Raw genomic sequence first — 16,930 nt, forward strand, 5'->3', positions numbered from 1 at the left:
CGTTACCACTTTTGAATTTATTGCTTTCGCTTTAGTGACGTGAAGCATTAAGGCAATCAAACCAAAACGATAGAGAAGCTGTCGATTGAACCTCAAGTTGTCCGTTCTTAAAGTCTTACTCTGGAAACCAAAGAGTTGAATGCAGAAATTGATTATTTTTATTAAACAGAAAAATAAACAGTTGCTAGAATAGCAAAGCGTCATTGCTTTTCTATGCATGCACTAGTCTGCAATGCATTACATTGAGTGCACCAATTTCTATAACTGTTCAAGGTACTGAAGTCAGTGGTGCAGATAGAGTACGAGAGCACAAAAAAGCTTTCACAGCACAATATGGAAACTCTCCGTACCTATTAAGCTAATGAAAATGACCGTACAGAACCTTCTAAGGAGGCAAGGCGGCTGAGGGGCGTGTCGGTTGTATCACTAATTATATCCTTTCCATTTGAAGTTGCTTTCGTGTCGGTACAAAGGATTTGTGAACAGCTGTTGTACGAGACGGATTAAAGCGGTTAAGACATTTTTCTGCTGCTGCATTCCATACCGAGCTGCGGCTAATCTAAGCTTCCATTCATCATTTACACTTGGAGCTCTTGTTGGGGACTTATGACGCTCTTTTGAACGCTGTTTTTCATCATTTTGATTACTCCCAATACCTCAGAAGAAAGAAATCGTTGCGTCTGAGCTATACTATTTAATCTGCAATAAAAACCGCCTAACAGTATGCAATACGAATGTCACAACTGTCTTAATAACATTTATACTGCCTTTCTTCGAATGTACCACCTCAGTAACGCACGGAATAACAGGGCTTGTTCTTTATCAATATTTATTATTTAAGTGTTGTACCCACAATGTTAAAAAAAAACAACAACAGCAACATAGAACGCATTAACATCTATCATAGCAAAAACGGGTGTATAAATTAAGAATGAGATTCTGTTCCCAACTTCCTACAAAACGATGAACTATTGTACCGTGGTAATGCCTGCAGCTGTGTCTTACATATCGAACCTTTTTATTAGCCTGTCCACCTGTGTTTCTAACTGTTATTGTTGGCATGCAATCGGATTGCAAAAGGAATTGCCGAACGGGTTGTGTGTGTGTGTAGGAAAGGGAAGGATGAAGGTGCGTATTATGTAGAATAATGTTAAAAACTAACGTCATAAGTGCGTTTTGTGTGTTTTTTTTTCTCTTCTCTGTTGGTTTGGATATTTCCTATCTGCCTAGATACCATATGCCCTGGTGGTGGTGACGCTCATCTTCAAAAGATGGCGCACCTGTGGAATGATTAAACTACTAAAGCGCATTCAAACTGGTAACACGGATGCGTTCACTCGGTTCACACAGCGACAACAAAATGATTCCAACGTCGAACCCGGGGGCCTTTCCCCGCCCCGTCCTGGAAGGCTACATTGGGACGGAATTGCTATTCGGTGGGTTCGTTAAGTGGGGTGGAGGATGGGGAAGGGAAGGCCTGGGTGGATGCGTAGCAGAAGAGGAAGTCACTCAAACATCACATTTCACATTTCACGGTTGCTTGCAAAGGCCAAGTGGTGGCGGTTGTGGCCCAGCGGGAAAATTCCCAAAAGCACAGGCGCACAAGTTGGAAAATTCTGCGTTCAGCCGAGCGAAATGAGCATATTCGCCGAATTGATTGCTCGCGGAGTAGGAAGCTTCACTCAGCTCGTCTTACCCCCGGGCCCGTCAGGGAAGTCAGCCGGACGTCTACGTGCCATGTAATGTGTCTCGTCGTTGGACGTCGTTGAACTTGACACTGGCAGAAGCGAAAGCAATATAAGAACCGCACGCCCAAGAGCTTTACATCCAATAAGGTAAATTTGGTAATGTAAGGAGAGCAAAAACACACACACTTTCAACCACTCTGTGCCGTTTCAACACACTTCAGACGAGCTCTCTGTTCTGTGATGCCCTTTTGTTGGAAGTCCGAAAAACGATCCTTTGATTGTGTGCCGTCACTAGCTTTTTCCTGGTGCGCTTTTGTTGTATATACCTGTCCTTTCTTGCTTCCTTGGGACAATAATCTGGTTGCGTCTGGTCTTCCGCCGTTCTCTCCCCCCCTTTTTGTGCTAGCCTCTTGTATCAGCAATGACGAGGATAAAAGGATTACACTCGCTAGAGCCTCGTACAAGCGATCCTATATTAAACATCCATCAATCGCTTTTCCTCCTTGACACACACTACTTGTCCGTAATCTGCATCAGTGCGATGTACTTGTTGTACTTGGTGTAGTTCCTTCGCCCCGTCTCGTCGTTCATCAGGACGCCCGCATTCTTGTGGCTTGGGTCGCGTATCGTCTTCAGGCGGATGTGCTTCGTAATGTCCCAGCGCCAGTTCGACCGGTACGCGCACAGCGAACACTCGAACGGCTTCTTGTTCAGGTGGCCCACGATGTGCACGTGAAAGCGGGACGCCGTCGACGCCCAGAACGAGCAGTGCGGACACTTGAAGACTTTCTTCATCAATCCGGAACCACCGGAGCTACCGCCGGAGCCAGTCCTACCAACGGCTGATGGATCAATCGTTGGCAGCCGGTTCGTTACCTCACCGTACCCGGGTGCCGTCTCCACGCCGCAGAACGTTTGCGACTGATGCGAATCCTCCCGGTTGTCATCGTCCGTGTCCGTGTCGTTCGAGAGGTCTTTTGCACTTCCACTACTACCGCCTGCTTCGTACTTCCGCGGCGTTTGTACCGAAGATTCGGCACTGCGCTCCAGCAAACGTTTCCATATTTCGTTGACCGTGGTGCGTTCCGTGGGTTCCGCTGGGTGCTGTGGGACCGGTTTGTCCGCTGCGTCCGTTGCGTTGTCGAAGGAGTTGGCGAGCAGGAACGCTATCAGGTCGTTCTTGTGCGCTAGCTTAATGTGATTGGCCAGTGCTTCGACCGGCTTGAACGACAGCTCACAGTACATGCACTTGGTCATGATGTCGTCTGGATGGGTGGCCACGGGTTGCTGGTGCTTGGTCAGGCTGAGCGGGTAATCTTCTGACGTTCGATCACTTTCGCCATTCTCTGCCTTTAGGGCGGCGATTGGAATTGGTTTTACGAACTTTTGGGGCGTCGTCTTCGGTTTCGCCGATGACCCGGACGTGGACATGTTCAGTGGGATAAGATTAGGCACTGGTCGGGATCGCTTTTTAGGCTCTTCCGAAGGTTTGCTGTCTATTCTGTCACCTTCGTTAACCTCTTGGACGGTCTAAAAAATGAAAGGAAATGGTTCAGAATTGAGTAAAGAGAACTTCTTGGAAAAACTCATCTTACCTCATCCGATGTATATGGCATTGATTGTTTTAGTTGATCCAATTCCACCTTGATCGTGGAGGCTTCCCGGGCAAAGTTAGCTGTCAAAGAAAGACACATCATCATACACTAGGATCTCCAGAAAGTTCCACAATTTCGCGTTCCAACCTACCCGCAAGTGCTGCTCCAGACTTTTCCATCTCCTCCAACAACTTCGGCAACCCGGACGCCACCAACTGCTGCACGTACGCCGTCGTCAGTGCCTCACTGTCAGACAGCTTCGGCACCGCAGCCGGCATAACCTGCCCCAGATGCATCTGCCCCCCGTAGCTCTTCTGCACCCGGCGCCGGCTCGCACCGAACGCCGACTTCCGAATGCCATCCACCGACCCGTGCACCATCTTCATGTGCCGTACCAGCTTCTGGTAGTGGCGCGACGCGTACAGACACCGTTTGCACTCATTGATCACGATCTTTTCGCCGTGCGTGTCCCGCAGATGGGTTAGATATTTGCGCGGGTTCTGCGTGAAGTAAGTACACCGGCCGCACGAGTAGTTGCGTTTGATTTTGCACTGGGGCAGCTGCTGCTGCTGCTGCTGCTGTTGATCGTGATCGTTCGCCCCTTGGGACGATGGGCCCGGTTGGGTTCCTTCCCCATCGGTTAGCGGCTCGTCGTAGTTGGCCGACGCGTCGGTGGAAAAGCGTCGCCAACGGTCGAGCAGCAGCTGCTGGTCGGTGGACTCCCCATCGTCCGACTGGACGGGTGGGTTCTGATCGCTCAGGTGTACTTGCTCGCCGCTTACCACCCGGCGCACTATCAGCTTGTCGCCGGACCGTTGCACCATCGACGGTGCCACATCCATAGTTGGTGGTTGTGGTTTAGAGAAGAGAAAAAATGGCAACTGTCACAGTAGCTTGGGCCGGTTGTGCTAGATCGAGCATGGAAACATTACACCTAGAAAAGGAGAGCTTTAACTGACACACTGTCACACACGCAGACACATGGAAAAGGATGATCTAGATCACGGCTACACACGAAAGGATGTTCCACTTTCTTCTTCGCTTCCTTCAGCGGGCCAATGCTGCCGTTGGAGTCGGAGTCACTTAGTATTCTTCGATCGTCACTATCTCGCGCCAATGATCATGCGCGGCGACGGCGGCAGCGGTGATCGGTACGCGCAAGTGTTGTACGCACAGGGCGCACCGACACGCGCTCACACACTCGCGGCACTGTACGCGTTGGCTTCACCATTTGTGGCCGAAAGAATGCCTTGACATAGTTCTTGGCTAGCAAACTAAGCACCGACACACAAGCGGCTCGCCTGTTCTGTCATCGCAAGTTGTCGCCTTCGTCGTCGTCGCCATCATCGTCGGTAAACCAGAAAGAGGAGGCTGTGTTGTGGTGCGGTTTTGTCGCAGCTACCGCGCTACCATGTCGAGAACAAGAACAAGAACGCTGCTTCCATGCGCTCGTCTTGACCGTGAGGAGAAGTGAAGGGATAGGGGGGGAGGGAAGGGGAGGGGGCTTATGTAATCGGCGCTCTCGCAGCGTTCAGCTCCGCGGGAATGAAATTGCTCGAATCGAAGGGAGGAGAAGAGGTGGTGGAATTGGAGGTTGCGCACACCCGTACACGCTTCTTATCAGATAGTGCACATCTCAAGAAGCCACCTCTTAACCTAACACGCACACGCGAATGGGGCGAAACGCGCAACACAAGCAGGACGGAAAAGGGCGCATCAAATAGATTGTGTTAGCGTTTCCCCCCCCTCCCCCCTTCTTACTCCTCTCCCTATTGGGAAGCTCCACAAAGCTCCAGTAACCGATATCTTGGGAAAAGTCACATGGTCACACACACACACACAAAGAAAGACTGCACACAGCAGGCAGGTATCGATGGGAACAAAAGTGCAACAAAAAAAGCTCGCTGCTATGGGAAGGTTCTAAGTTCCCCGTGGCAAAAAAGGGGGGTGGGGGAAGCGCAACAACGCAGGGACACGTGCCATTTTTACCTTCGCATTCGCGCCTTCTTGCCTTGCGTCTTCTGTGCACTGTATTGCGGGTGAGGGCGAGGGCTAATTATTCTTACAAGATTCTCTTTGCGGCGCGTTAGAATCGAATTGAATTCCAAACGAGATGAGACCTCTAATGGGGCAAGGGACAGGGGGGGGGAAGCCTGCGGTTGGTTGGTTCGTGCAGCGTATAGTAGTTAGCGTAGAGAATGATGACGGCGACGACGGCGACGACGACGACGCAACGACGAAGAGCTTCTGCGCCCGAACGACGACCATATGTGTCGTTCAACCTTGATCGCTTTCGCGATTGATTTTGCATTCTTCAACACGAAGAATAGTTTGTTGCTTTTCTTGTCAAACTTGTCAACCGTGTTTCAACCGTTGTGCTGCTGATAAGGGGCTTCCTGGGCTGCCTAAGAACACTCACTAGCACACAGGCGCAACACGCGCAGCTTGCATCAACTGCACTCCCGTTCGCGCACTGCACTGACCTTGCCAAACGGAGGGAGGGGAGCTGCACATGCAAGCCAAGTGCACAGCCTTGAACGGAACCTAAATCACACAAATTCTTCAGGCGCGATCCACACACACACACACACACTGGATCACTCACACATTTTCGGGGGCTCGCATGACCCGCTCTCTGCGTTTGGAGCCACACGGATCGATATAATATTATCGCTTTGCAGAATTCTTTCTTCACACACGCACACACACACACGTGTACACACGCACGGAGTGTCCTCTTCTTCTTCGCAGCGAGTCGTGCACAATAATGGGGCAAGTGGTTCGCGGCGACCAACGCTAAACACTAACTCCAGCAGCAGCAGCCATCCATCCATCCATCCACACACACGATAGTCGGAATCGATCATCTCATCATCTCTCCGGCGCACTACAGAGAGAGAGCGAGAGAGCGTTGCGTGCTTAGGAGAGCTTCGCGGGTGCAGTTTGCGCATGCAGTGCACGAGAATGTGTGTGTGTGTGCGCGTTCTAAGCACACTGCGATGCGATATCTTCTCCAGCGGGTGGTGTGCACTAGTAGATGGTTACTACCACTACTACCACGAAACGAGGGTCTAATACACGGTGATGCATCGCACTAGAATCAACTAGCATCTCACACACACACACCTTTGAGCGAGTGGGATGGAGATTAGAAGAAGGGTGAGGAGGGTGTGTGTGTCTATGTGTGTGTGCAACTAAACATCTCATCGGTGCCGTGACACTGCAACAAACTCACCACCAGCACCGCACCGTAACGGGCTGACCTTGACAGAGTGCACCAGTGCACACTACACCGCCCACTTCTCCCACCTCCCTCTCCCATTCTGTGTGCGTGTTTGTGTGTGCTGCGCAGCCCCTTTTCTTACATGGAAATGTCGGTGCCGAGATGCTGCGCGATGCGACCAGCGCGCTAGCGCGAAACGTGTTCTGTGTGATGCATTTCCCACCCCTCATCTCGCTCTGCCGCAGACCACCCCCCCCCCCCGCCCCCTTTGTTTTTTGCATCCAATTTTAGGGTGGCGCGGTGACGCTGAGTCACGCTGGGCGGTAAGTGGTAACGCGCTGCGGCCGGCGGGTGTGCATCGTTTTATGTGCTCGGGCAACGTGACCGTGCGCGGACCCGTTTGCCGTTTGGGGCGGTTCGGCCATGTTTGAAAAGCTCGCGCGGGTGCGATCGTTACGGGGAGGGGGAATCGTGTGCAGCAGCAGCAGCAAAGCTTGTGCACGAGATCGAGATAAGAAGTCGGCACGGGAATGGACGGGTTTTTAATTGTGAAAATCTTGTTATAGATATGAAGTGAGGAAGAGATTGAGAGCTTTCGTGCTGCAGCTTTTTTTTATTTAATTTTTGATTTTTTGTGCTCATTCTATGACATTAGTCATCCAATTATATGCTTCTTTTGAGAGGTATTTCCTCTATCAGTGAGTCATTATTAGCCATGTAGGAAGCAATAAGGTTATTGTATCAATGTGCACCTCTCTTTCAACTCATCTTAGCGCCACCAGGCGCACCCTTTAAGTTATTTTTATTTATTGTTTCTTTTTCTTAGAACTTTTCAATGATTTCAAATCACAATCGACAAGAAGTGCTTGCGAAAAAACAAAACAATTCCTATGAAAAGTCAACTTTACGACTTCAAGATGCGTTTTGGGCATCCTTTTCGTCAACTTTCATGCTGCTTGGTTGCTTGGCGCTAAATTTGTTTATCTTTTCGCTTCCCCTCTCTCTCTCTCACACACACACACGCTCGGTATTCTGTGGTAAAGAGGGTAAAGAGGGTAGAGGGTGTGTAGGAGTTCCTTCACACCCTTCCCCAGCACCAGCGCAAAAGGCGTGAAAATAAGCGGCTTTACCGACCAAACTTTGCCATTTATATTAACTCTCGAAATTCCACTCTCGGAGGAAACGGAACCAACACACACACACATACAGAGAGGTGGCCTCAGAACGCCCCGGACGAAGAGCAGGTTGATAAAAAAAGAAGGGATAAGCTTTTCGCGGTGGTTTTCCACCGAGACAAGTATGAGTCGGAAGAAGAAGACTTCTTTTGGGATCGTTTTGCAAACGCCACAAGTGTTAGCAGCAGAAGCGGGTGGGTTTTGGGTGGCTTTTGTTTTTGTGTTTTGTGGTTTTAAGCGAAAAAGCTTTGCGCGAGAACGTGCAGAACTGTTTGGCATATGAAACAATTCAAGTTATTTACAACCATTGCTGATGGAATCTTGTGGTTGTGAGTGTGGATGATTATGCTGACGGGGTAAATTACTTACAGTAATTAGTATGTGGTTCTTCTTCGGTGGCTGTAAGCTTCGTTTTTGCAAGTTTGTGGCAGAAATCGATTGAATGATTATCACTTCTTACCTAATTCATTTGATTATAATCATTTCTCTTTAAAAACTTTAACCAATGGTGTACACGCAATCGTCTGCAGTTATGTGTCGAAAAATGCCGAGTCCTATCATTTAGTAGAGCTCGCGAGCCTTTTCGGTACAACTACAACATTGATGGACTTCGCATTGAAACCGTTAATCTCATTAGGGAATTTTGGAATCATCCTTAACGAAACTGACTTGTAACCAACACGCAGAGGAAATTATAAACCCTGATGGCAACCAGCTTCTAGGATTGGTTCAACGTGAGGTTAGAAGTTTCAGGGACCCAATATGTGTAAAGGCTGTGTGTTGCAGTATCCGCCCGTTCAGTGATTGAATATGCGCACGTACTTTGGAAGTCATCATCTCAGCGCTTATCTGATCGCATCGAGGCAATGCAGCGCAGACTCACCCGTTATGCTTTGCATCTTCTCCCATGGCAACCAGTCAATATCCATCCTGATCCATCCTAATGAAGCACGCCTAAAGCTTCTTGCAAATGTTTGTTGTAGGTCTCCTAACGGGGGGTCTCCTAACTAATCCCTACTCCAACGACTCAGTGGCGGATCTAACGGTAGGCGGACTAGGCGGTCGCCTGGTCGCCTGGCCCGCCGATTTAGGGGCCCCGTAGATCGCTAGTCTATAGTATGCCGCATGTGTATGCCTATGTTAGATGTATGCCTTATGGACATAGTACTAGCGACAAGGCCCCCCGGAAGGCAGACACCATTTACCATTAACAGGGGGCCTCAGCTCGTCTTTCCGCCTAGGGCCCCCCATACCCTTAATCCGCCACTGCAACGACTGGACATCTATGCTCCAATGGCCCCCTTCTACGCCCGCTACCTCTGCTTGATATCCCTCGTCGTCGAACGAACTATGGCTCAGGATACCCTACAATCTGTAGGTGCAGGGCTTTTAACAAAGTCTACTAATTTTTCGATTTTGATACGTCCATAAAGTCGTCTAAAGACCGCATTTGCGCCAGGATATAGTCGAGTTAAGTTTGTAATCTAAGTTAAGTCGACACTTAAGAAAATCATCAGGACTGTAGCTATCCATTGAATAAAGATTAAAAAAAAATATAATAATAATAATAATAATAATAATAATAATAATAATAATAATAAACATAATAATAATAATAATAATAGCAATAATAATAATATTAATAATAATAATAATAATAATAATAATAATAATCAATTTTTTCAAACCATAACAAAACATCAATATTGGTTCCCACATCGCACAACATGTTGTCACTGTTCAAACGACTTATCAAATTCCAATGCAGCTAACGCCCCCTAACGCCCTTCATTCTTAACCTAATGAAGCCATTAAAAGCATCATTACAATCATTATTGCGCTTTTCGATTCGCGTGTAATAAGCAGACGGTTTTGTTGCATTTTCCCCACGATTCAGCACTTTCCCGAAAAACTGACTTGTAGCGCGTAGCATTCTATTAGAAGCAAACCTGAAGTCGAACGGCACGTTTTTCTCCCCCACAATTCACTTCTTGTTGGCTTCCAAATTTAATTGGACCAAAGCTCAATGACCTTCCTCACCCATGGTCGTGTTTACAATCGCTGAAGAAACAGATTTACTTCCTACGTCCTTCGGCGAAGGGACGGCATGAAGAACCACCCAGCACACAATGCAGGATTGGAAAAATTGACTGCGAATCGAGCGAATACGTGGAAGGACTTGGCTTGGAATGGGAACAAAATGGCAATTGTTAGTTAGGGCGTTCGTCACTGATTGGGAGCCGATCGTTTGGTGACTTCCCGTTCCAGGGGGCTTCCCTGTGGGCGGACTTCTAATTGGAAGTGGGCGTGAGTGATGGAGAAATCGATTCCAGGCCCACAAGGAAACCCCTGCGTAATATTAATTTGTTTATTTATTAGTTTAATTTACAATTTCTCTCGCTTTCTCTCTCTCTTTCGTTGCAGATCACTTCAAATTTGGACGTTTTTATCAGACGGTTTAACGAAATACAGTATTGGGTAGTGACGGAGATCGTCTCGACGACGAATCTCACCAAGCGGATGTCACTGGTGAAAAAGTTCATCAAACTGGCCGCATTGTAAGTAGCTTTCCGTTTGGGGTTTAAAAAACCCACCTCTTAACGCCCATCTCTCCTTTTCCCGGCAGCTGCAAAGAGTACCAGAACCTGAACGCATTCTTTGCCATCGTGATGGGACTGTCGAACACGGCCGTCTCGCGGCTCTCGATGACGTGGGACAAACTGCCGTCCAAGTTCCGGAAGCTGTTCACCGAGTACGAGGCACTGATTGATCCGAGCCGGAACCATCGCGCCTATCGGTAAGTGCCCACCGGCTTGGGAAGATTTATGCCCACATCGCATGGCCCACGCTTTCCAACTTGAATTCCCACGCACGCACGTGGGTTGATTGGGATTGATTTAAACATTGCGTTGCTTGGGCCTCCTCTGCCGAAGTGTCTCTAAACTGTCTTAGTTCAAATTAGTTTAATTCCGATACAGATCTCTTTCTGGTTCCCGAAAAACGTCCTTGAAAGTTCAAACCCTAACCCTTACCCAACAAACCTCAATCTCAAATGACCGGATTCGGAAGGATTTCGTTGGACGACTTCCACGGAGCCTGACACGGAGCGACCTTGGCGATGTTGTGTGGCGTTGGAAATCAATTCAATCTTGTTTACGTGCTTTTTTCCGTGCCACAAGCTATCACCGCCATCAATCTCGTCCACCGAACGCCGCGCTTTCCTTTTACCCAACTGTGTGTCAGTTTGATGAATTGAACCGCCAGCTCGAAGCGTGGGACATGTCTTCTTTCCGATGGAGACGTGCCCGGCGCGTGTGTGTGTATGTGGCATGTGAAGACATATTTGAACCGTCTCTGGAGTTCCTGCTAGGGAGAGAGAGAGAGAGCGTGCGCAAGAGAACTTTCTTCTTAGAAGCCCCCTAGCATGGGTGGAAGTGAAAGATTGAAAATCAAATTAAATCCTCCAGTCAAATCCCCTCTTCTTCTGGTGCTACTCTGTGCTGCATTCGACTGGACTGGTAAAGAATGTATCGCGCAACATCCCAAGAAGAGAGGAAGCTTTAGAAGCTCGCTGTGACGTCGAAAGGAAGGGCACACCTGACACCACGACGGGGACCAGATCATGTGATAATAGCTTAATCTTGCCGACCTAACTCGTCTCGTAAAAAGGTGTCTCATCAGAAGTTTAAATAACACTTCGGTTAGGAGTGGGGGGGGGGGGATATTTACAGCGATCCGCTTCCTTTTCCTCAGGCTGACAGTGACAGGCAGTTTCGAGTGTGGAGTGGAAGTTTGAACCATATCCACCAGACCGTAGCACACACGCCTTCTTTTCAGCACCCAGAGTGGGAAATTGATCACAATCATCACACTCCATCACATGGAACCGGGAGGGGGGGGGGAATAGGGAGCTTTGCAGAAGCTTAAGCTCCTCATGCACAAGACAGCCGCTTGCAGGAAAGCAGAAGCTCTACTGCCTGGACGGATTGACTTCCGATGGTTATTAAAGCACCACACAAACACACACGCCACACACTGTTTTGTGTAGGAAGGAGGAAAAGAGGGAAAATTCTTGGTACAATCGATACCTTCATTTTTTTTTTTGAGGATTGGAAATTGGAAAAAGTTCGTTAAGGCAAAAGTTTCGGCCCCCTTGCACGCGTGACACGCGCTGTTTGACTTTGTAGCTTAAAATAAGCGAAGGAAGATGAATTGGTCGTCGATCGGCAAGAGGAAAGAGGGCAAAAAAAGTCATCAAAATCATCGTGAGACTCGTCAAACAGGTTAACACAGTGGCCAGGGTGGCCAGGGTTGTTTGGGAATTGGTTCTTGGTACTCGTTTGGCAAGAGAGTACGTGTGGTGAACACATAATAAAATCAAACGCCTTTTTCTGCTCCTTCGCTTTGTCTCACTTTGCCAGGATGTCAGTGGGCAAGCTGCAGCCTCCAGTGATTCCCTTCATGCCGCTGCTGCTCAAGGACATGACGTTCGCCCACGAAGGCAACAAGACCAGCCTGGACGGGTTGGTAAACTTCGAGAAGATGCACATGATGGCGCAAACGATGCGTGCGGTACGCTTCTGTCGATCACGCCATCTTGGTAAGGGCCCCTTAGTTGTAGTATCTCCTTTAAAAAACACACACACACACACACACACACACACACACACACACACACACACACACACACACATTCTTATGCCCGTTTTGTTACCCTTTTTGTTTTTAGTACTTGATCCTCCCTCGCCGAAGAACGAGAACGAAATCCGCAACTACATCCGCTGCTTCCGGACGATCGATAACCAAAGAGTGCTCAACTCGATGTCACAGAAGGTGGAACCGCGTCGATCTTAAGGATGCTTCACAGCGCAAAAAACGCATCGCAACAGCCACCCCACCAATTCCGACCACCAGTTGCGCATATGAAAGGTCAAGCTGGTACCGAGAGACCAAAAACCCGCCCAATCCTACAATTGCCCGGTTGTTCTGGGTAACGTTTTTCTTTTCGTGAGAACAGAATCCCAGCGCGCACGGTACTTTTGATGGTTTTTACCATTTGCAAACCGAACATACCTTTGTTGTAAGATAACATTTTTGAAAAGGTAAGCACAGCTACTGACACAGAGTCGAGTGTGTTTGGTACTTTGTCTCTTGTGAGAGTATTTATTAATGTCATTCCCAACCCTGTGTGTATTTTACTTCTCATCGATTTTGTCCACAGTTTGTTTGTGATGTTAAGATCTGGATCAGTTATACAACAGCAACACTTCTCAGTTTCGTTTCCCCCTTTAATCCTACAAATATCGAATAACTTCTATCACCCTTTACCTTTCCACTGTTGGTTTTGTAAATTAGTTTGTATGAAGATATTTAAGTTGTATTTTGTTTTAAGCGCACTTTGGTCTTGAATAAACATCTCGACGATTAAAGTACTGTAATCTTTGTTTTTTTTTATCTTTGTTTTTCCACAAAAAATACACTCAGAAGTTTATACAAAACCTTGCACTTATTAAACTCGAAGCACCATTACAATTACTTCCCTCAGTAAGAGAAATAACTGCAAAACTGCTTCGTCTTTCTAGCATTTTTTTCATTCGCCGTTTTAGAACATTGATATACCCCTGAAGGTATGCAATGTGTTAAAGCGTTTCTCCTTTTGAGAAGGATGCGAACGCTTTCTTATACTAACAATCAAACAAATACGACCACCGAATGGATTATTGCTTGCTTTTAGTGAAAGTTTAGTTTTTGTTTGAAAACGTCCCTGGTTTTTACCCATTTTTTTTTTTTTTGATAATTTGCTAAAACTGCAAGCATAGAAAAGCAGACAAAACATAAAATACACACTCATAAACACAAAATGTTCGCCAATGTCAATATCAAGTGCATGTTAAACTAAGTCACAAGACAAAACGCTGTCAAGCTAAGCATATTTTTCAAACTAACAAAACAAACAGAACAAACAATACGCTATTTACAAACAGAGGTGCATAACAGCAAACTTATACGTATATTTACACAGCGCTATAACAACGCTTATTAAAACAAAAGCATAATGAATCCGATTCCTTATTGCTCCTGTTCACATTCTTTACTCACTCACATCAAATGGATACCTTTGGCTGGACCAAAGCTGGAAATCCGTTTTCCTTTCTATTATCCTTTTCTTAAACACTCCACCTTTCGCAACCGCTTCTGCTCCGATCTGTTCTTCTGTCCAACTGCTCCGGCATACAATGGAGACATTTAATCCGCACATAGTTGTTATGTTACATGCTACAGCAACAAAGTCCCCATATCATTGTTCCCATTGTTAGCGTAAATGTGTTGTTTAGCGTGTAAGAGAATGCGATAAGAAACGATCATACGGACAGCTACGGTGTACGCAGTCGTTTTAGTTTGAAACCAAAGGTAAAAAAGAAAAAAACACACGCATGTCAATGTGATTAGCCGACAATCTTTCCATCAAACCAAATATACCTAACATAGGACAACCGTATTAAACATTAAACACAAACATTACTCCGTCGATGTACAACAAAATAGAAACAAGAGGAAAAAATAACAGTAAAATGAAATCGTAGATCGTTTACCTCTCTCTCTCTCTCATCTTACCGTCTGGGTTTCAGCTACTTCACCAACACTTCACCGAAAACCTCTCTCTCTGGGTCCTTTTTGATAAAAAAAACTGTCTATTTTGAATCCCGTTTTCAAAGGCAGAAGCGCCAATCAAGATCGTTTCAAATGTGAATGTGATCCTGCGCAACAACCTATAGTATAGTGTAGAGAGAAAAAAGATAACTGATCGTTGAAAGTGTAATATTAAAAAAAGGTACTAAAACACTGGTTAGATGTAAAGATATGTAAAGAGAGATGATAAGAAATGAAAGAAAAGGAGAGTGAGAAAGAGAGACCTATTAAGGTAAATATAACAAATAAAATACAGACAGTTTAAACGTTCTAAAGTAAAAGTGGAACTCAAAAATCATAGGAATTTCCTTAAAACACTAGACAAAAACAGTATTTTGTAAGCAAACACTGATCACTTCTGTTTGATGTTGTTTAGTACAGCCATAAAAAGACAATCATGTGTATGATGAAGCATTGTATCCCAATTTTAGTTCCATATCACTTCACAAGAAAGTGAAACCCCCCTCCCCCCCTCCGCAAAATAGGTGTAAGAAAATGGGTGGACCATCGATGTACACGATCAATGTTTGTCGATGAATGTTTCTTCTGAGCATACACCACTGATCATCGTTGCACGTTCGCCTGCACCTTTTCAAGTAAGGCCCCTTGATCGCGATATCTTAAAGACTAAGCTTAGTATAACTCCCTTAAAATTCCCCACAACTCGTGAACCGCCACACATACGCAACGTACGTTTCACTCTTGTACCTTGACTGGAGACTTCTTCGATGCTTCGATTGATAGAGCAGACAGATAGATAGGACACGTAGAATGTGGTAAGCATGGTAAACAGAGTTGAACAAAAACAAAATAAAGTTGAGTGTTGTTGAGCAAAACAGCAGAAATGCCACAAATGTTAGCGTCTTTATCGACAATCATTCAAAAGGGGAATCTAGCTAGATACGTCCCTGGTTACAAACACACAAACACACACACTGACACACTAAACACCCACTTTGATCGAATTGTTCGTTTTCGGTTTAGTAGCATAGTCGTTGGTGTAGTATAACAGTGAGCGTCGTTACAGTGACGAACACAATGATATCTTTAGCTACTAAAGTAACACTATTTGTTTGCTATATCTTGGAGAAAAAAAGAGCTATTTGCAGAAGTTTGTTACAATTTATTTAACGCAAACACTTCACACACATACACACCCATACCTATGCTCACACTAATGTGTAAAAATCAATACGAAATCAAACGAATGGCAAGAAAGACACTGTAAGGTTAACTCCAATTTGAAAGCCAACGTGAATTAGCAGAATGAGTAGTGTGCATGCACAGAATATTACATTTGTAGAGCAAGAAGGAAGAGATGAAGAAGTAAGAGAGAGAGAGAGAGAGAGAGAAGGGGAAGGAGAGTACCGACAATGAACGAATTAAAAGGATCGTTAAGTTTCCAAGCAACCGCTTTAAACGATAATAGTAAATAGAATGGACACATCATCAACTTACTTGCGTTTTGGGTTTGAGCACTTTTCTGACATTCCCATGCACGTTAGCATGTAGTGGTAACTCTCTTTTACCCCACTTCCACCGTATATTTTACGGTTACACTTTTCGGGATGGTGAAAGCTATCTCTAACACGTTAGAGATCAATTTCTCGAAAGCATTGTGCGTAGTGTAAACATAGTAGCAAACAAAGAAGAAGAAAAAAAAAATCAAAACAAACAAAAGAAATAAATGTAATTTAATGTGTATGTGTTATAATGTTGTACATTTGGAAATCATACGAAAAGAAGACACATTCTAAAAATACACACACGTACACACATATTGTCTCCTCTCTTTTTATCTCTCTCTCGCTGTCTCTACGAAACGGACATGAAGAAATAGGAACAGACGAGAAAGAGGTGTCGAGGAGAGAGCGTGAAGGAAGCGGGCGCGATCACACTGAATCACTTAAGAATATATACACCTAACAGTAACAGTAGCAGTGCATGTTCCAATTTACCTAGAGAGTAAGACTTCCCGTTGGTAGGGAGAAAATGGGAGGAAATGATCACGAGAAAGATCATGATTGTCACGAGTCCTTTTTCTACGCCCGTAGATCATCTGTTTGTTGGAAACGTTTACTAGAGTGTATGTATTTTGTAAACCCACCTCCAAGTAAATTGTGTAGAGGGAACAGCAATAGGGCTTCGATGGAATTGTATCTGGAGTCTCTCTGTCTCTCTCGAAGTCTGTGGTAGATTGTTCTTATAAAAAAAGGAATTGGTAGCGAGATGAAACAACTAGAACTAACAACTAACACCGTTCTGCGATGGTGAAGAATGGCCAAACTTTTTTCATATTCAGAAACTAGGCTAACAAAACTATTGACTAATGCATTTTGTTTTTTTTTTGTTTTTTGTGCTGCTATCGGATAGAGAGAAAAAGAGAATGAGAGTTAAGAGATGATACTGGAGGCAGCTGTCAAAAAGCTAATCAATGACCCCTTTAAAACCATCTATTTCTGTACCATACTTAGTAGCTATGAATTTAACAATTTAAAGATTCTATCGGTAAAAAATGCCATTCTAACTCTTCAACACTGCTCGTGTAACGGTGCGAGG

The 16,930-nt window shown here is 45.7% G+C and overlaps 3 protein-coding genes across 15 annotated transcripts in view; 2 read left to right on the plus strand and 1 right to left on the minus strand.

Moving 5' to 3' along the window:
• LOC120954006 (rap guanine nucleotide exchange factor 4) overlaps positions 1-13,119 on the plus strand; it is a 111,812-nt gene extending 98,693 nt beyond the window's left edge. For 9 of the 10 annotated variants that reach the window (XM_040374497.2, XM_040374501.2, XM_049606371.1 and 6 more), the window contains 4 exons: positions 10,106-10,239; positions 10,308-10,478; positions 12,103-12,281; positions 12,411-13,119. In XM_040374497.2, coding sequence (XP_040230431.1) covers positions 10,106-10,239; positions 10,308-10,478; positions 12,103-12,281; positions 12,411-12,535 — 609 coding nt within the window. In that variant the 3' untranslated portion in view covers positions 12,536-13,119. The remainder of the gene's footprint in view (positions 1-10,105; positions 10,240-10,307; positions 10,479-12,102; positions 12,282-12,410) is intronic. The other variant, XR_005751429.2, reaches the window with a different exon arrangement.
• LOC120949158 (klaroid protein) overlaps positions 1-16,930 on the plus strand; it is a 175,224-nt gene that overhangs the window by 144,737 nt on the left and 13,557 nt on the right. The gene's annotated exons all lie outside the window — the stretch shown is intronic.
• On the minus strand, positions 813-6,594 carry LOC120954007 (ikaros family zinc finger protein-like). 4 transcript variants are annotated; one of them, XM_040374509.2, is made up of 4 exons: positions 5,889-6,594; positions 3,435-4,217; positions 3,284-3,363; positions 813-3,218 (listed from the first exon to the last, which is right to left on the minus strand). In XM_040374509.2, exons 2-4 carry the CDS (start codon positions 4,123-4,125, stop codon positions 2,202-2,204), a joined length of 1,788 nt encoding a protein of 595 aa, XP_040230443.2. In that variant the 5' UTR covers positions 4,126-4,217; positions 5,889-6,594; the 3' UTR covers positions 813-2,201. The 4 variants fall into 4 exon arrangements, with proteins under 4 accessions (XP_040230443.2, XP_040230441.2, XP_040230440.2 ...); XM_040374507.2 differs by having other exon boundaries at positions 5,767-6,594; XM_040374506.2 differs by having other exon boundaries at positions 5,703-6,594.

The sequence above is a fragment of the Anopheles coluzzii genome, chromosome 2 (assembly GCF_943734685.1).
Source record: "Anopheles coluzzii chromosome 2, AcolN3, whole genome shotgun sequence".
Classification (NCBI taxonomy): domain Eukaryota; kingdom Metazoa; phylum Arthropoda; class Insecta; order Diptera; family Culicidae; genus Anopheles; species Anopheles coluzzii.